The sequence below is a fragment of the Miniopterus natalensis genome, chromosome 9, assembly GCF_054644295.1.
Source record: "Miniopterus natalensis isolate mMinNat1 chromosome 9, mMinNat1.hap1, whole genome shotgun sequence".
NCBI classification, from domain to species: Eukaryota; Metazoa; Chordata; class Mammalia; order Chiroptera; family Miniopteridae; genus Miniopterus; species Miniopterus natalensis.
The window spans coordinates 2,924,220-2,943,930 of NC_142089.1; the positions used below are offsets into that span (position 1 = coordinate 2,924,220).

The 19,711-nt window shown below is 50.7% G+C and overlaps 1 protein-coding gene across 2 annotated transcripts in view; it reads right to left on the reverse strand.

Annotated features, from left to right (window-relative positions):
• Nucleotides 1-7,237: 7,237 nt before the first annotated feature.
• Nucleotides 7,238-19,711, reverse strand: part of LOC107531544 (regulatory solute carrier protein family 1 member 1-like) — a 28,457-nt gene continuing 15,983 nt past the window's right edge. Inside the window, exons 7-9 of one of the 2 annotated variants that reach the window (XM_087820087.1) lie at nucleotides 15,749-15,852; nucleotides 13,939-14,128; nucleotides 7,238-9,277 (exon numbers count right to left, since the gene is read on the reverse strand). In XM_087820087.1, coding sequence (XP_087676213.1) covers nucleotides 7,440-9,277; nucleotides 13,939-14,128; nucleotides 15,749-15,852 — 2,132 coding nt within the window. In that variant the 3' untranslated portion in view covers nucleotides 7,238-7,439. Of the gene's footprint in view, nucleotides 9,278-11,872; nucleotides 11,935-13,938; nucleotides 14,129-15,748; nucleotides 15,853-19,711 lie in introns of those variants that run through there. The other variant, XM_087820088.1, reaches the window with a different exon arrangement.

Sequence of the window (19,711 nt, forward strand, 5' to 3'; positions counted from 1 at the left end):
AAAAAGTGGGGAATGGTTTAAGGGACTTTCCCCCCAGCTCAAGGCAAATATACAGGATGTCCCCCCCAAAATGCACACACACATTTTTTTATCATTATAAAGGCAGTGTTTATTAAAATACATTTTATTTTCAAAACTGAGCTGTCAGCTGCTGAAGTGTGTATGCATTTTGGGGGGATGCCCCGTGTCTGTGTTTCCAGAGGAGGGAGTATTTCCTCGTCTGTCGGGCTGGGGAAGCTGGTCCCTGTCTGAGAGACGGAGGCAGGAGGGGCTGGTTGTACCTAACAGCAGAGGTCCAGGCCCCCCCACCTTACCTCGGGCCCCTACCAGCGCAATCTACAGCGCTAGGGCTGAGTAAACCGAGGCAAGGCAGCTTCCATCCAGGCGATTTTACTTTTAAAATGTTGAACATCCAGTTCCTTCCTCATGACCGTCCAGCTGGCAAGACGGGCTGGTGAAAACTGGGATAATCCTCCAACCTCCTGGCTGAAAGGCCTCCGACAGCTTCCGGTTGTCACAGCGTCTGGAATGACATCCTCCCTCTTCTCAGGCCTCCAAGGCCACGGCTGATCTGATCCTAGTGCTAACTTTCTAAGGGACAGACCCACAGATAGGGACTGGTGTGCGAGGCTCGTCCCTCACGACGCTAACAGCTGCGAACGGGAGGCGGTCCCAGGTGACAACTTAGCACTTCTGTAACATTTCCGCTGCAGTTATTCTGTCCCTGTGCCAACACTTGTATGTGGGTGGGAGCAGGTAACGTAGCTCCGGTTGTGTGCAGACTAAAAAGTCACAACCAGGACCTGAAGGAGACAGCAGGCACCTTGGGGGATGCTGGCTGGGGTCAGCTGAGGGCCTGGGTGGGCTGCGGGGCCCTCTCCTCGCGGGAGGTGAAGGTGAGGGGCTGCTAGCCGGCCACCAAGCTGTACTCATCTTGCCGGGCAGGGCGAGATCAGACCTCACGGCCTCCCTGGCAGTTGGGTAGGGTCACGGGAGCACGTTCCGGCCAGGGGGAGGTGGGTCGAGAAGTGACCAGCACCTCCAGGCCTGGTATAGAAACTTCCAGGAGCAACCCTCACGCTCTTTCCTTGGTGTGTCAGCTGCACCCTAATGCCCCACATAACCCTGGAAGGCACACACTAAAGGGGGGGGGGCCCTGGAAGCCTGGGACCCTTCATGACTGGCTACAAGGGGCAGAGTCCGCCCTCCCAAGCACCAGACTGCTAGAAAGGCCCAACTTCCGGAGAGTCCCTTCAGCGTTCTCAAATCTCTCCAGCAATGCAACAAACACCTGCTGGTATCTAATGAGCACCTACCACGTGCCAGTGATTTCCCATGGACTTTACATGTATCGATCCCTGTAACCCCCAATAGTCCCCATTTTACAGGTGAGGAAACTGAGGCACAGAAGGGTGAGACAACCTGCCCAGCTGCACAGCTAGTGTTTCTATTCCTGTGCACCAACTGCCTGTGGGGGCCACCAAGTGCACACCTGCACCCGCAGGTAGCTAGCCCCCTGCAGCAGTCGCCTGCAGTTCCTTTAATGGCTTGAAGATACACATTTTTTTTTAATGTCTTTATTGATTTCAGAGAGAGGAAGGGAGAGGGAGAGAACACGCCTCCGACCAGGGCTCAGGCCCACAACCCGGGCATGTGCCCAACTGGGAATCGAACCCTCATCTCCTGGTTGATGGGCTCACACTCAACCACGGCGCACACCGGCCAGGCAGACACACCCGTTTCTTCTGGGGTTCAGGCACGTGGCCAGTCAGAGCCCGGGTAGAAGTACTCTAAGGGGCAGGGAGATAGAGACGGGGGCACAAATTAACCACCTTGAGTTAAAGAAATTGATCAAACAAGAGTCTTAGGATAAAAACTTTATTGTCTTAAATATCAAATGTTTTACACATTGCTTTTCTTCAGAAAGTTCCTATTAGAAAAAGAAAAATAATGTTTTATTGATTATCTAGGGCTGACTTACATTTCATTACGTGACACAAACTCAAACCCCAAAGCACCTGGCTCACGCTCAGCTGACGACCGGTCCTACGTCCAGCCCCAAACCAACGGCACAGAGCAACCGACTCTGGGATTCCTGAGGTTGGTTCCTGTAGGTTCTCGGTTTCCCAACTCTTGAAACCAAAGCACTATGGGAGAGGCTGAGCTACCGGTGAAGCGTCGAGACAAGTCAGGAAAGCAGACATGAGCGACTGCAGGAAAAAATGGGGGGAAAGAGCCGTGGCTATTGGCTGAGATTCACCCGATATGGCTAGAGAACTGGTAACAAACCTTGAGTGCAAAGGCCACAGGCCCAACTTGCCCTTGAAGACGAGATTTGAGTTAAAATGAGCAAATTAACTTCCATCGCCGCAGGTGCACAGTGAAAGGGGTAAACGTGGTGGGGTGCGGAGCTGCTCCGAGGACGTCGTCAGCATGGCTGCAAGAACAGGGTGGAAATGCAACCACTCGGAGGGCAAGGCCACAGACGGCGGCACAGACTCAGCCGCGGAGCCGCCAGGGAAGGGAACCAACCCCTGGTCGGCATCAGGTGGTCCCGGAACACAGGAATTTAGGGATGCGCCGGTCTGCCTGCCCCCTGCAGGGAGCTATCAGAGATCTGCCTTTCTTGAAGCCACAGACGCGCTCCCTCAAGGTTGTGGGTAGAACCAACCCCTGAACGGCGTCATTTCCCGGAAAAACCATCCCGGCATGACCCGTGCTCAGGTCGGCTGCTGAATACCTTCTGGTACAAACCCAAAGGGACACAGCTCTGTAAGTTACTCTAATCCTGGATTCCACGCCCCCATTCCAGGTCTTTTGTAGTTTGCTTAGCTTTTTTAGGTAAAAGAGATCTTCTCTAACTTCTACACCCTTGGACCATCCCCTCTGCAGATTCCATTCCACAAGACCGTGTCCTAAAAGGTACCTGGTATATCCACTCACCTCGGAGCCCCCAGAGGGTCTAGGTTACCAGTCCCCAAAGCATAACTCCTTGTAAACCCCTGAAGTCACTAGTAACGTCCAGGAATTCTCCGTGTGCCTCAGGATCACGGCAGGTGATGACACTCTCAGTAGGGGATTGAAGGATGTCCTTTGGACGGAGCTGTCCTGTAGAAGAGTTTGCATCACCCAGCCCCACACCCCGCCTGCTGCCTTTTCTGCTCTAGGTCCCCATTTTCAGGTCTTGCACTCGGCTGCTTCAGAACAGCGAGCCCTGCAGAACCCCAAGTCCTGCTGGCCCGAGGGTCAGGGTCCTGGGTGGCCGCAGCAGCACAGTCCGTCTCCGCCCCGCGTGGAAGGGTCACCTTCCATCTACTCGTACCTCTGCCCTGCCCACCCCCACTGACTTCTCAACACCTTGTCTCTTCGAGTAGTTCTACCAAATGATGGGGGGGGTGTAATTCTGAACAGACACTGAAGGTGAGCCTGGGGACCGCTCTGCCCGCCCTCCATGTTTGGGGGGGGGGGGCGGGCTTCCGATGCCCCGCCCCCCACACTGCCACTTTCATTTCCCACCAAAACTAGATGCCTCCGCTACTTGGAGAAACTAAGGCACAAGAGATGATCCAGCACATCACAGGCTCAGCCCCAAGTTCTTCAGTTTACTCAACAAACTAGTGACACCTGCTGAGGGGCCGAGGCACAGAACTCGAGCAACGATTTTACACATTTCTAGTGAAGGACGTGCTTGAGTTTGGGAGGACCCCGCACTTTAAGATCTTTCCATGGAAAAGCTGTTTTCATTTTATGAACTCCTACCATGAAAGGTGACATTTATCTGCTAAGACAGGAGACTCTTTCCAGTGCAGCCACCGAGCACTGTCACCAAATTCAAAGGAGAAACTCGGCGTTTTGGTGTTTGTGCCCCGGGCGGCTGCGTCTCAGGATGTTCCTCCCCAGCGGCAACAATGTTGCAACATGGAACAGCCAGCGCCCGCTCACCCTGCGGCAGGTGCCAGGCAGGCACAGGAGGAATCAGGAAGCACTGGGTTCTCCAGGCCGGGCGTCCGCCGGGCTCTCATACACGGCGGGATAAAGGCCCGGGGAGTGAAGGCTCTGTCCGCAGATACGGAAACTGTTTGCTTTTCAACCTGCGTAGAGTTAACTGTAGGACACTCGGCAATCACACATGTACACAGGAGCTGGTGGTTAAACCAACTACATTTTTATGGCTTTTACTGGAGACAGAAGTGCTAAGGGAGGAACAGGCAGATTCCACTCGTCACCACGAACCTGGTGACACAAAGCCTCGTGCATCTTCCCGTTTTTATGCAGCCCCCTGGCTGAGAAGTGTTTTGGGTCCGGTAGGCTGCTCGGGAAAATAGCTTCAACACACGCCATCTGCCCAGTTCCCTTTGCCAAGCAACTGGTGATCTTTATACGTTTATGGCTAAAGCCCAAACTGTGGGATGAAGGCTACTTACTGGCTGATGTCTGGAGGCCTAAACAGGTACAAGTGGAAATCATTCTTGTCACCTTCAATGGGCAAAATCTGTAACCTAGACACACAGGTGTCTGGGTATGAAGCACATTTTTACCCACAGAAACCAGCAGACTAACAGATAAAGATCCCCTCCTCTTTGGTGAACAGACCGAGAGCACCGTGGGGGTGAGTGCCAACCAGAGAGCTGTGCATCAGAGGTCCTAGCAAAGGAGATGTCCAGCAAAGTGGCCGTCTCCGGTCAGGCTGGCCGCTACCACTTCTGCTGGTGACCAGGTCTCGCAATGACTCTTCTATTCTCCGAGAAGCTAATCTCGAATCTCTGCGCTTTGAGTAAAAACTGACAGCTCACTGGCATCCAGCTTCTTAATCCCCTTGTGCCTGGAGCCGCTGAATTTACAAATGACCCAAAACTCTCCCAGTATTAACAACTCTACTTCCATACAAACGATGGACAGGGAACAAGATCTTAAAAACAAGAAGCAATCACACACTGGAAAATAAATGAGGAAGGTCAAGGACATTTGGGTTAAGCTCATTCAAAGTATTCATAACAAGAATACATGTACACCTACGGGCCTGGTCAGTTTTCTCCTAAAAATAAATATACGCCCATACACTACTGCAGTGAATCCTTCTCTGGACTGATCCCCCCCCCCCCACTGTGAAAAGCCAGGGGCTGAGCCCGAGTGGTGCGTGTCACCTGCTCCCGGAACACCTCGAGGCCCATCTTCCCACCCAAGGCCTTGTGGCAGAGTCTCTCGTCCCTGACATGTTCCTCCACCCACACCCACCCCAGTCTGCGGCCCTGAAGATTTATAAGCTTACAATAGATTCCCGGTCACCACTCACAAAGCAAACACAGGGACCCACTGCACGGTCCCCGATTCTGCTCCAATCACGGCACCGACGACTTCATTCCAGCTGCAGCTGAGCCCACGGACGGGAATCCCACAGGCCGTTTCCCAGCGCAGCTACGTCTTTGGTGCAGGGCAGGTGGGAGGGTCTGCAGCACGCGACTGTCCAAAAGGACACTTCAGAGACAGCTAGCTGGCTAACCTGCCGACCTGAGCACCCTCCTGAGAACCACCGACTGCAACTCTGTCCGTTTCCTGACTCTGGGGGATCGTGATGGGTCTAGGCGACGTCCCATCATGTTACCAAAGTCCCCAAACGCGTGCGCGCGCACACACACACACAGCCAAGAGAAAGAAGGTGGAATGGGGCAGAAGAGAAACGTCTCTAAGTAGCCCCAAATCAAAATGTCAAAAACTCCTGAGATGTGAGCCTCCATTCTGACTGTGCCAAAAGGCTCAAATTTTGACGGAAAGAATAACCTTTCAGAGTCAGACTTCAGACAAAATCATTTAACGCTAAGTCCACAAATCACCATTTCAAAGGCTCTGTCCTGGACACACTGCGAACTCTGACCCTAGACCTGGGAACTGTCACCCTCAAAACTCTTCAGTAAAACCATGACTTCAGTTTCCTCCTGGGGACACGAAAGTGGGTTTCCTCCTGGCAGGGTCATTGCACAGTGGGGCCCACAGGATAGCAACTCCCAAGGACTCGTCCTCAGAGAAAAAGGCCCCCATAAGTACATCACATATCATGCCCACTCACCCGACATGGCAAACACAGATGTGACAACAGGAGGAATGCCTGACAGGGTTGGACACACGACCAGGGTCACCCGAGTCTGAAACTCGCTCGCCATTGATCCCCACCTCAGGGAGAATACGCACCCGCAGACTGACCACGCCAAGCACCAGGAGCAACCAGTGACCCGGCTCACCCATCAGAATTTCGCTCAGATCACAGCTTGAGCGAAAGCTCCAGAACTTGCAGGAGAGGACGAGCTTAGAGAGGGAACATGCAGCCGGAAACCAGCCCAGTGGCCCAACTCTAGGCCATCGGCCGAACCTCAGCCATCGCTAGTCACTGAGGGCCAAGGTGGGATCCGCTAGGTGCTCACAAACCCACCTTGAGCGACTCCTGGTGTCGAGCCCGTCCCCACTCACAGCTCCTGAAACATCGCTGAGATGTTTGCAAATGGAACTCCAGGGTTGTCGTCCTCACCTGGGTAGCACTATGTTTCACGCAGATGTTAATCCCCCAATACCCTGCCCGAGGCACGTGGCATCCACGCAGCGGCTGTGCCTTACACCCTCCCAACTCGTCCCTCTAGAAGGTCAAGTCCTAACCATGCGTGCGGTGATGAACCGTGCCAGGAGGTACCACTCAGCTACTCTTCCATTCTCATGGGGCAACTGATGAATCCACACACGGCACTGGGCACAATCCCGAACCAAGCCCTGTGGTCAGAAGCCTGCAGACGGACGGTGGAACCGACAAGCCCCGCCTGGCCTGAGGCAGACACAGCGGGTGTGAGCTCAGCCTCCTCTTAGCCGCACGGTGGTGGACTTCTCAGGGCTCCTGCTCCTCCCGGCATTCACTCTCATTCTAAAATGGTGCGTTATACACAAAGCCACCGATTTTATTCCAGAATACATCATCTCAGTGAGAATAAAAAGCTTCGTATGCATATACTGCCATGACATTTAAAAAGGCCCAAATTTTAACAAATAGACAAATTCATCAGACAAGAGATCATAAATTACTTTGGCTGAAAAAAATCTTTAAAAAAAATCTGGCTCAACATTCTGCTTGCAGGTTTCTACACAGACGGCATGTGGTGTGTGTGGTGCGCGCATGTGTGGGTGTGTGTGTGAGGGGGGGTGGTGGATGTGTGTGGGTGTGTGTGTGTGGGGGGTGGTGGATGTGTGTGGGTGTGGGTGTGTGTGTGGTGGATGTGGGGGTGTGTGTGTTATGTGGTGTGTGAGTGGTATATGTGTGGTGTGTGTGGTATGCGTGGTGTGTGTATGTGGTGTGTGAATGGTGTGTATATGTGTGGGGTACGTGTATGTGTGGTGTGAGTGGTGAGTGTGTGTATAGAGCTTCGCTTTAAGGGAATGAGCGCGGTCCAGCCCCTTTCCGGTTACGTAGGAACTACAATGTTCTTTGCTAGCAGGATAAGAAGGGCGAGGTCTGCATTCCCACCAACCTGCTGCAGAGCCCCTAGAGCTTCCTGCAAAGTAAAGCCGGCGCGGAGAAGCCGGTCGACATCTGCAGTGGGGAAAAGTGACGGAGGAAGAACCAAGGGACTTGGTGGCGGACAGCTGGTACGTGGCTCAAATTCAACAGCTGGCCCTGGGGCCTCAGGACAGATGTTTCCTGTAGTATTGGGCCCATCTGTCCCTGGGTTCTGTGCGGCTCGACCCAGATCTTGAACTGATATGGAACCTGATAACAAGGACTTAGGTTGCTCTGAGTTCGGACTGGGAGCATCGCCCTCGCTGTCTGAGTGTTTGGGTGAGACGTCCACACCTATGGCGCAGTGCAGCTGACCGGATGTCTCAGCTGAGGCCAGACTGGTGGGACTGCTCTCATTTACTGGTTCCCTAGACTTGGGGACACCTTCCCCACCAGTTACCAGGCCACCAGCTAGACCCCTGAAGTTGGTATTTTCTCTGCCTCCTGCGCCCATGCCAGCTGAAGCACCTGCTTGTTTGTCTGTCTTCACCGACACGGATGTGGTCTGTTGAAAGGAGACTTGGGAATGCTGCTCACTCTGGATCCACCTCTCAGAAAGGACCCCAAAGCCTGCCTGGCCCTCAGTTTCTGTTTCTGACTGACAGGGGGCTTCTTCAGATGCATTTTCTGAAGCTGGTTTGCTACTAGTGACCAAAAGGCCTTGAAGTTCCTTCAGGGCTGCTGTGATCGACGAGCGAGACCCCTCCGTTGAGTCCACGGAGGGCTGACACCTGCCACAGAGACCTACAGAGGAGGAGCGAGCCCCACGATCTCTATCTGTTCCGGGTATTTCCACACTACTTTCCCGGAGTTGTAAATTCTGAGTGGACATCGAACTACTAAGAATTTCAGATGTAGGGCTGCATTTTGATGTTTCTACTTCCATCAGGGGATTGTCTAAGGGGAGGTCAGATGTGCCCGTGTCCTGGATGCTGGCAAGCTGCCTGCCTGCCAAACCAGGCTCAGCAGGGAGGGGCTGCTCAGCCATGTCGACCTCCATCAGTGTTTCTGAGTTTGAGTTTGAGCAGGCAAAGCCCCCCGAGGGAGGACTGTTCTGTGCACCTGGAGGGCCCACATTCTGCTGCACCCCATCTCCTCTTATCGCAGCCTCCACACCAGCACTTTCTGGTGGATTCTGTGGCCTTTCTCTGAGAAGTTCAAGGCCCTCCCTGTCACGGGGATGCTCTTGGTCACGTGGCACATCCTGCTGTACAGCCTCCTGCTGCCCATTCCCCGGTTCCTCGTGCAGGCCATTCTGACTCAGATTCGGATGTTCTGGATGCCAACCCCTCTCCCTTAGAGACGTCTGTGGTTCCTGCATCCCAGGCGTGGTGACAGACACTTCCTGTCTACTGAGGAGATGAGCATCGAGGCCCTGGGTGCTTCTCCCAGCAGCTGGTGTCTCCAGATCATCTGTGACAGTGGCCTCCTGGGGTGAGTTCTGCGAAGGCATAGTGCGACCATGGTCAGCAGGAGCGCTGGCTGCTGGAGAAGCGCAGTTGGGGGGATCCTGGAGAGGAAGATGCTCTTTCCGTTCGGAGGTGGTCCGGAACGCAGTGGAAGCCTTCACGGCTTCAGGGTCACCGGGCTCCATAGGGCAGACTGAAGCAGAGACAGAGTGAGCAAGACCCGCGGGACTGCCGATCTCAGGACTCTGTCCCGGAGGACGGGCCGGACGGTTGCATCCATCTGAAGCTGGTAACGATGACATTCCCAGTGAGGTAGTTTCTTCACTGCTTTTCTCTACGTGGAACAAAAGGGAAAGGGAAAGAGGTCAGCAGGTCACAAAGGCCACTAGGATATCAGAGGACACAAATCTAAACAGGACAGAGCAAAATCAGGTCCTTACACTCGGTCTGCTTATATTCACAGACTTACACGAGAACCATTCCCACTGCGGTCGACAACTTAACATCACGGCATCAAAATAAGCGGTAGGCGTGTTCTTAAGAAAGCATGCCCGCTGTAATTCAATACTTTAAGTATCATCAAAGACACCCACACGATGGCTGCTTTGTGCTCAAGACTGAAGGACATTTAGGTACCTTTGTTCTCAGCGAGTTCAGACCCTGGAATACTTTTCACAGTGTGTTCTGTTCTACCACTTGTCCGAAAATTGCTGCGATGTTTGCTAAGGAAGCAGACTCTGCGATGCTACCCTTGGGCGTAGACCTAGGAACCTGCATCTCTAGGAAGCTCCTCCAGGAGTCCCAAGCGCATGACAAACCCTGAAGCTGTCTGACTCGTGACTCTCCTGCCAGCGCACTTCAGTGGTTCCGACGTGAACACTGGTTATTGGAGGAGTCTGAACCCAGGCCTCACTGGGACAGCAGAAAGGGTAACGAGAAAGACTGCAATGCCAGGGGATCCCCAGAAGACAGGGAAGTCTGCATTCTATTTATTTCTATCCAAACCTCCCCCAAATGACAGAACTATGAGAGCACTGACTCGGAGAACAAAAGTAAAGCTAACAGTCAAACAGATCAAGTCCCAACCATCATCTTACCCAATGATGCAATTTTTAAAAAGACCATTGGTTACTTTATCACAGGCACATAGTACAACTAAGCAGGAACACTGACGTATTTAGGGCAGGGGAGAGGGGCTGGGGTAGCTCAGGAAGTGGAGGGGAAGCATTTTTCAACTGGAAATGACGACTTAGATCCTGCGCCACTTCCTGAACAGTCACACAGACTCAGGGTTAAATGTTACCTCAGTGTAAACATCATGATGTCACCAAACATCAGGTCCAACTCTCCCACCGATCCAGTTAAAAACTGACCTCTATGCAATTGTTGTAAGATCTTTAAAAGTCAAAGGCTGGTAACAGAAATGACCTCACAATACGATCTATGAGGGCAGATGCAGCTCAAGCATTTCATGCTAAGAGTTAGCATCCAATGTGGGGGCCTGATCTTGACTTAAGAAGTCATGAAGTGCCCGGCTGGCATGGCTCAGTGGTTGAGCGTTGACCTATGAACCAGGTGGTCAAGGGTTTCATTCCTGGTCAGGGCACATGCCCGGGTTGTGGGCTCGATCTCCAACAGGGGGCGTGCAGGAGGCAGCTGATCAATGACTCTCTCATCATTGATGTTTCTCTCTCTCTCTTCATCCCTCTTTGAAATCAGTAATGAAATAAATAAAGAATTCATAAAGCAAAGCAGCTACAGCTCAATTGGCTCCAGATCATCCTAACCCAACACTGGCTGGTTAACAGTGTGAGAAGGTGAAGCACTGTGTCAGGGGGTCACTGACTTCTTATGAAATGACCTTACTTATAGTTTGGGGATAAACAGGAAAACAGCATTTATCTTAGTGCCAACCACATCCACTGGAGCCTAAAAACATAGTTATTAGTTTTACTTGTCAATCTCTAAGGCTGACCCTGAAAAAGATTAAATTCTGAGTTAATGTGAACGGAAGAGATGTCCTGTAGTTAAATATCCACGTTGACAGCATGGGGGGGGGGGGGCAGAATGAATGGCCTTCTGGGAACTGGTATGACGTTGGAACAACTGGGCGGGGTGTCAAGGTGCACACGCCTGACGCATTCTGTACTCATTAGGAGAGCAGCAGTCTTATAGCTGAGATGGTCAGTGTCACTGGCCTAAGTCCTAACCGTAGGGAGGACTGGGTCAGTGCCTCAGGCAGGAAGCGAGGATGATGGGTATTAAGGGTAAACTATGCCTGCTCTCAACCCATCCTTACAAGAAAAAGAAAGAAAATTAAGTCCTACGTATCCAATTACAACCAGCCTGCAAGCCCCTATCCAGTCCTAGGCTGACCGACTGTAGTCACACGGCAGGGGACAGGCAGAAGGGAAACCGGTCAGGCCAGGGAAGGGGCAGAAGCCGAGTGTCAGCACCTGCTCCCAGGAGAACAGAACTCCAGTCCCACCTCCACTGGTGACTGTGCGCTGGACTCGTTGCCCGGCTGCTTCTATTTCTTCCACGGAAGGAACACTTCTGCCCTCTAGCTCAGATAGTTGTGTGAAAAAACAATGTTCTGTTTTTCAGGAGAAAGGGGCTTATGAAACCCCCGGCAGCCTGGTCACCCAACAACGAAGGGCCGTGATGCTGCCACTCTGATCCGACATTCCCAGTGGTCAGACAGACCCTGTTTCCACTGGGTTTCCCCCTTGGACTGTTCTAATAATCAATGAAATTTTAAATAGGAAATTATGCTTAGGTGAGTAGCTAACACACAAACACACATACAGGCTGGTTGTAACCAGATTAAACAGGTGGAATGTACATGGCAGACGCTAAGTTCCGAAACCGCTGCAGATACAGACCACAGAGGACGGCGGGATGGAGGCTTAGCGGAGTCTATAAATACCTGGTTGGGGCCCACTCCAGCTGCAGTACACACACACTACATGCATCATGGCTTCGGACGCTCTGTTTGAATTAGGAAACAGACAAGCAAACTCGGGTTAACAATGCAAACCACACAGCATGCGGGTTACAGTCTCCACTCCTCTGCCATCCTTGACATCAGGAGCTGGCGGGGTCGAGGCTGGGGAATGTCTCTGTAGTTTGGACATCGAAAGATTTGCTGGTTGCTTTAATTCTCTCACGATACAGAAAGTAATGTGTCAACTTCAATAGATTTTTAATAGAACTTGGAAAGAAATTAATTTTACACACAGAAAATTCACGGGCAAACACAAGAGACAGGTGGGAAAAGTCGGCCCGTAGACAGATCACGTGACATGGACACCTTATGGAGCAGAGGTAAGTGGACACACATAACAGTCATTTTTTAGAATACACACCAAACCCAATTGTCTATTCTGGCTTAACTTTGTTACATTTTAATCAGTTTTTAGAAAACATATTAGATCCAGTTCCTATTCTGAATTATTTTTCAATTGACAGAAAAGATAAAGACAATTTGGTAGAGAGTAGCCACCAAGAGAAGTTTTTAGCAAAAATACTTTCATCTATACGTCCAGAGCTTTGACGATGATGATACTGGGAATTCGATGTTCCAGACAACAGGGCCTGGCGCTGTGGGGTCAGCTCGTTCTTCACAGGACGGACACCACAAGTCGGTACACAGCAGAACAGAAGGTTACGTGGGGGGGGGGGGGGGGGGGGGGCATTTTCTTTCAATCTTTGAAAATGGGTGCGTCTCTCCCACTACACCTGAAGACACTTGCCGTTTCTACTCTAATCTCCTAAACTTTCTAAGGAAAGGTAATTACCCTAAGAGTGACTGTTACTAGTTTGGACAGCCTTGCTACCACCAGCTGGTGCTTCATAAGTAAAAGCACCAAGACCGTGGGGGGGAGAAAGAGAGTTCCACTAGGTGAAAATATATCCCACTTTATTAACATGAAGTATGACGACTAAGCTGACAAATTAAGAAAACACAGGTCCTTCTAAGCAGGTATGCCAACCGCACTCAAGCTTGCCCCTGCAGCTGGCCTGTAGCCTGGGCTGCAGAGGTGGTGCAGGCTGAGCCAGGCCAGCCCAGGACTCCACCTGCCCCCCCCGCCGTCTCCAGAACAAATGCTGGAGGACTCTGGCTGCTTGTTTTCAAAGTGCTGATCTTTTTTGTCTCTAGAAGAAAGCTAGTCCCGGAAGCTGTAGCTCTGATATACTTCACCAGATTGGGAAAGGCAACAAGTGACAGGAGCCACTGATGAACAGTGACAGCTCAGGACTTCAAAATAACGGGTTAATTCTCCTCACCGTTCTGTGACAGAGTGGGGAAAACCACCCGTGGAGTAGATTCCAGCAAAACCATGTCCCTCCATGTCACCCAGCAACTTGGCTTGGACTTTAGATGGAAACCATCAGACTTAGGAAAAAATAAAAGTAGTAGGTGGTTCATGTAACAGCTCATACACGGTTCTAATTGGCCCAATGACTCGCCACCGTGACCTCATTAATAGCATGGTGACATAATAGCATTGTATGCTGACCGATGCCCAATTACCTTCTCATTGCCGGGGCCTCTGCCTTTGGTGGCAGCACTTCCAGATATAAAAGGTTAGGGCTGCTCAGTCGTGGGGACAGTGCTGCTCCACAAAATAAACGGGCCTCCGAAAAGGAAAAGAAATGTTCGGGGAAATACTGCTGAATGCAAAAGGAAGTGTCTGCTTGCTGTTATTTTGTTCAGGAAAAAAATACAAAAATTTCAGGAGGCCTACAAATGTGCCTGAGCCAGTCACTCCCGACCGGTCCTGCACACGGCGTGGATCGCCGTTCCTGATGAGCTACAACACCAAGTTTCCTCTGCTGCGCTGAGACAGGAGGCAGTAAGAGGACAGGAACACGTCTGACAGGACGAGACTGACCACAAACTAGAAAAGGCCCCACCCTCTAAAGCCTGAACTTCCCTGCTCACCCGCAATCATGAGAGTTACCATCCACGAGCCCGGCCACTGCGAGTACCTGCATCCTGGACGGATTTTTGAAGGGCTTCTGCCAATTCCCGGTCTGCTATCTCCTCCGGCCGCACCTCCTCCCGCCCGGCCCCGTATGCCAGGCGGGCGCACTCCGGGAGCTCTCCCTCGGGGAGGAAGCTGGTCTGGGAGCCGGTGGTGCCGATCACAAGCACATTTTTCTTGAGGTCAATGGAACACTTCGGAGGAAGAAACCAAGGACTGATGAGAGCAGACAAAACATCACGCAGAGAAACTGTGACCCTGAATTTAAAACTCCACCACAGAGTGACACAGACAGCTCAAAGCCACTTTAACCCAGGTGAGAAAGCTAATTTAGAATTTGCTTAATATTTAAATTTTACAGAGTAATCATCTCATAAGGTAGCTCACACTTATTTGTCTAACACCACATATGTTCATTTCTAAGTTTAAATGTAATACCCGTTTGTCATGCTAACCTTGGGGAAATGCCAGGCACGTTCAGGGCCCACCTTCCACAAACGTAAGTGGTCTTTTCTCATAAAACCGAGACAAAGCATCGACACATTCTACACATGGCTTTTCATTTTCTGTGTAAGTACAGCTTATACTTAAACTCTGTACTAATGGTCTCAAAGGTGGTACAAAGCAAGGCAACCACTACAAACTAGTCTTTATTTCACACTCTTCCAGGTATTTTTGTAATTAATTAACATAAGACAGTGACACATACACATGTTACACCTACGAAGCCAGAGGCTCCTGGTCTGTACCATGACAAGGAAAACGAGGGGACCGTGACCATGAAACAGGCTTTATCTGCACACGCACCCACCCCTTCCTTCTACTCAAATTTCTGCACCCTAGAGCACCACTGCAATCCATGTTTTATAGACAACTTAATACTAAAAAATCTGAAAGAGTATTAGTGACATCACAATCCTGGCTGGATATGCAACCTTGTCGTCAATGACTTGACCACCCAGTGGACACGGACTGCTTCTTCACGGAGAGTTGTTCATCTTTGAACAAATTATTAGGCTTCGGAATAGAAATACAAACATCACTGCCGATGAACCTAGTTACCACTCCCAGCACCACACAGACACCCCGGCCCCAGCACCACACAGACATTTCCATTCCCAGCACCTTACGCACAAACCCCCCACCCCGACACCCTCTTGCCCAAGCAGTCCGACCATACTAAGGACGCGCTCAACTCACATGGCGTAGTCATCCCTGTGCCATCCACACTTTCCTACCAACCCACCAAAACTCACCTGCATTCTAACCAGAAACTGAGAATTACACAAGGGAAGCGTTGGCCATTTTAATCTCAAAACAGATGGAAAGAATTAAAGTTCAGAAAGCCCTGGCTGGTGTTCTCAGTGGTTAGAGCGTCCGCCCGAGGACCAAAGGGTCTTGGGTTCAGTTCCCAGTCAAAGGGCACGTACCTTGGGTGTAGGCTTGTCCCCGGAATAGTAGGGCATGTGCGGGACGCAACCAATGAATGTGCCCCTCTCACATCAGTGTTTCTCTCTCCCACCTCCCCCTCCCTTCCACTCTCTCTAAAAATCAATGGAAAAAATATCCTCGGGTTAGGATTAACCAAAAACAAATAAATACATAATTAGACGCAGAGAGAGTTCACAGAAGATTCTATTTCTTCACACACATGGTTTAAACCCTGAATGACACCCCCATCAATGAAGTCAGCATCTTCCAGGCTTAAGGAGCCGTGCTGCTTGGTTTTCCAGGGCACGCAGCCAAGGGAAACGACGCGATGACAGCCACCTCACACATACAAGGCCCGTGCAAGCACAAGGGGAGCTCAGTACCTGGTGCCGCTTCAGCATGTCCAGTCCCAGGAGCATGTCCATGGGCTGCTCCTCGAGTATAGAGAAGGAACAGGCCAGGAAGTCGCCTTCAATCTGCACCTGAGCTGAAGCACAGGAAGAGGACAGGCTGCTGGTGTTTGCCGTGGAAGTGTACCCCCTTCTCTGCCTTACTTCTCAGTCTAGACAAGGCAAAGCTCGCAGAGAGGGGAGCACAAAAAGGAAGGCCAGTTAAACTAATCATCAGGTTAAAAGCTGATGAAGGCACCAGCTGCTACAGTGGATTAAACATAAAGAAGGCCCAACCCCTCCAATAAGCCCGTTTCTCATCCCCTTACGAAAATCTGTGCACTCTAAACCTTTTACATTAGCCCCCAAAGAGTACATTGTTCGTGGCCTGTTGTGACCAAGTTTCTTTGCCACATCAGAGGCCACATCACGGCCTGTGCCTGTCTGGAGCCTCCTGCCTTAACCCTTCCACTGATTACTCCCCGTACTTAGTAGTTAAGACTGAGACACTTACGCTGTTATTACTAACTGTACCTTATACACAGGAGTGTATGAACCACAGGTACAGCATGAAGCATGGTAAGACCAACACCCACGTCTCTTCCCCAGGCTAAGAAACAGAAAACTAAGAGGCCTCCGTGTGTCCCACTGATCACTTAGCCTCTGCTGCCTCCCACCCTCCCAGCTGTCTGGGTTCTGTGTTCATCACTCCCACCAACTTTGTAGGATCTCTAAGCAACCTGGTGTTTAGTTTTGTTTCTGAACTACAACTTGCCCTTCACTCATGAAACGTTTTGAGATACTTCATCCCCGTAGATGCACGTGACTGTCCTTGCCGGACATGGCCCTCGCTCTGTAACATCTAACACAGGATCCATGCCCCCGGCCCAGGCTGCAGGCGCCCTGGGCTGCTTCGGGTTCCCGCTGTCACAGCGCTGCCTTGCACACTCCTGCCCTCGTCCTGGTGGGCCATGAGCTCCTCTAAGGTGCAGTCTAGGAAGGGGAGCTACAGGGTTCTGGGGACATCAGGTTCAACTCTGCTTGGTGACGCTGACCTGTTCTCTACAGGGCACAAAAGCTCCCACTGCTCCTCACCCTCACCAGCGCTCAGCACGGTTAGATTTAAACTCTCGCTAATCTGGCACTAAATTTGTACCCCCCTGGTTAACGAGATGAAGCAACTTCTCAGATACTAGCCCTTTGGGTTTCCTCTGAAAGTACTTAATTTTTATACTGCTTTCTTATGGAGTTGGAGGCTATACAAACACAGAGCACCGCATGTTCTGAATCCGAGTCCTTCATCGGTATACGCGTTACTAAAGCCCTTTCCTTGTGTTTTTTCACTTTTTTATGACATCTTTTGACAAAAGGTTCTAAATCTCAATGTGGCTGAACTGATCAAATAACTTCCTACCCTTGAAAGAACCCCTCCCCCATGCAAGATATCCTCCTGTACTTTCTTCTAAAAGCTAGGACTTTGCCGGGCTGGGAGTGGCTCAGCGGTTGAGCGTTGACCTAGGATCCAGGTGATCAGGGTTCGATTCTGGGTCAGGGGACATGCCTGGGTTGCGGGCTCGATCCCCAGTCGGTGTGTGCAGGAAGCAGCCGGTCAATGACTCTCTCATCATTGATGTTTCTATCTCTCTCTCCCTTTCCTTTCCTCTCTCTGAAATCAATAAAGATATATTTAAAAATAAGTAAGTAAATAAATAAGTAGAAGCTGGGACTTTGCCTTCATATCCAGGTCTTTAATCAACCTTGAACTGACTTTTGTGTGTGATGTGAAGAACCTATGTAAAATTCACCTCAGACACTGAAGCAACTAATTTGTGGTACTGCTATTCAATCTGCGTCCTACTGTGTATAGGAAAGTATATGAGTGAGGTATTTAAGGGACCCTATCCTATAAAAATCAATAAAGTTAAGGAGACTCGCACACAGACACATATATTATAAAAGAAATATGAAAGGAAGGAGAAAACAGGTGAGAAAAACTTTACTTGCAATGAAAGAACAGTAACTTATAGTAAGAGGCTGCTTTATCTGCGCATTAAAGGAGTAAGAACTGGCAATACCTGACTGTACAGACACTGAGGGGACAGACACTCAGAGCTGGAGAAACCGGTCAGCATATCAAGGGTCTTAAACCTCTGATTCAGGACTCACAGGAATCCTGATGGAAAAAATCAGTGGACACAGAACACAGCAACCCACCCCCACGTTACGATGACAAAATACCGGGGGGGATATATCCCCAGAGTTGACCACTAAACCTGCACAACACACTGCTACCCATTTACTTAAACGATGCTTATGAAATGTATAGTGACATTAGAAAACAGTATGAATGTTAATTTTTCTTAAAGCAGAGTATAAAACTCTATACATCATGGGACCACCTTTTACAAGTAAAAAGAGGTGTGTCCAAATGCTATCAATGGCTGGTTCTTACCCAACATATTTAAGGTATTAGCTTCTTTCCACATTTCTACACTTGAAATTGTCTACAATGCGCACGCACAAAACCACTAAGGCCAAAAATGATGAGACAAGGGAGACACAATTTTGCAACTAGAAAGATGACAGTAAGGAAAACTAAGCAGCAACCCCACCGACAGAGCTCCCCAGGGGCTGACGGACGGGCTGAACAAGCGCCCTGAGAACCGGGGTGGAGGGAGGCCCAGAGCAGGAAGGCTGGCTGGAGGCCTGTGCAGGCACCGTCAGATCCTGGGTCCTCTCCTCACTCTGCTCCATCAGGCGAGTCCCTCCCTCTACTCAACAGAGGCTGTCGCAACAGAGGTGGGCACGGGAAAGACAGGACACAACACAAGCCTTAACGAACCAAGGGGCAAAGTGAAAGCTTACTGAGGCTCAGCTTCCAGATCACCCACAATCGCCACGGCTGCCCACCTGGGAACCTTCCAAATAGCCGTCTGGCGTCCCGCTCTCAACATAAGCAGGGGCCATGGATCACCAGACATTTGAGAAAGTCATCTAACTCGGGAGACAAAAATACAAAACCATAACAGAAAGGCCGGAAGGCAAAGTTGAGGAAATCTTGGCAAATAAACCCCAGGACACAACGAAAGAAAGGGGAGGACAAGCCCAGGACAGGAGACGGTCCGCCTGACGACCGACACTGCAGGGACCGTCCTCCCAACCGCTTCCCAGACCCAAAGGCACCTGGGTGTGGAGAGCGCCACACCCAGGCGCATCACTGTAAAATTTCAAAGCACCGAAGTCAAAGAAAAGATCCTACAACCCTCAGAAACAGAAATCGTGCACACAAAGGGTCAAGGGTCAGAACAGCAGCCAGCTTTTCCACAGCAAAACTGTAAAAATTGTGAAGGAAAATGACTTCCAGCTTCATCAGACTGGAGGAATGTAGGGAAAAAGACACGTTCTGATATTAAGGACTCAATTTACTTCCATGCACTTTTCTCAGCAAGTTACTGGAAGACGTGCTCCGGTCAACTGAGGAGCAAAATAAAGAGGAACACACGGGCTTCACATGTCTGACGTCAGACCAAGGAAAAAGGAACCCCCGGGACCCGGTCAAGGGAGACTCCCAACCAGCAGCTCTGAGCGAAGCAGCTCTAACAGCCCAGGCTCAGGAGAAGCACCTTCACTGAGAAGAAATGCAGCAAGGACATTTACACAGCCAGGTCCGCGTGGGAGGAGTGACACACAAAACACCCAATGACCAAAAAAAGACAATTACTCATTCCGAGAAAAGGAAGAGCGATGATTTTCAGTATGACAGCTACGCTCTCAACAGTCCTCATATCCTCAAACCAGTGAACAGCACCATGCGCGTTATTCAGAAGCGTGGAGGCGAGCGCCAAGGAAGTCTAACAGAGCTGAAAGGAATGGCCTCTGAGGAGCAGGGCACAGAAGTAGGCAGGGGACTGATGTTTCCGTCACCACTAAAACCTGCACATACTATGACTTCAATGT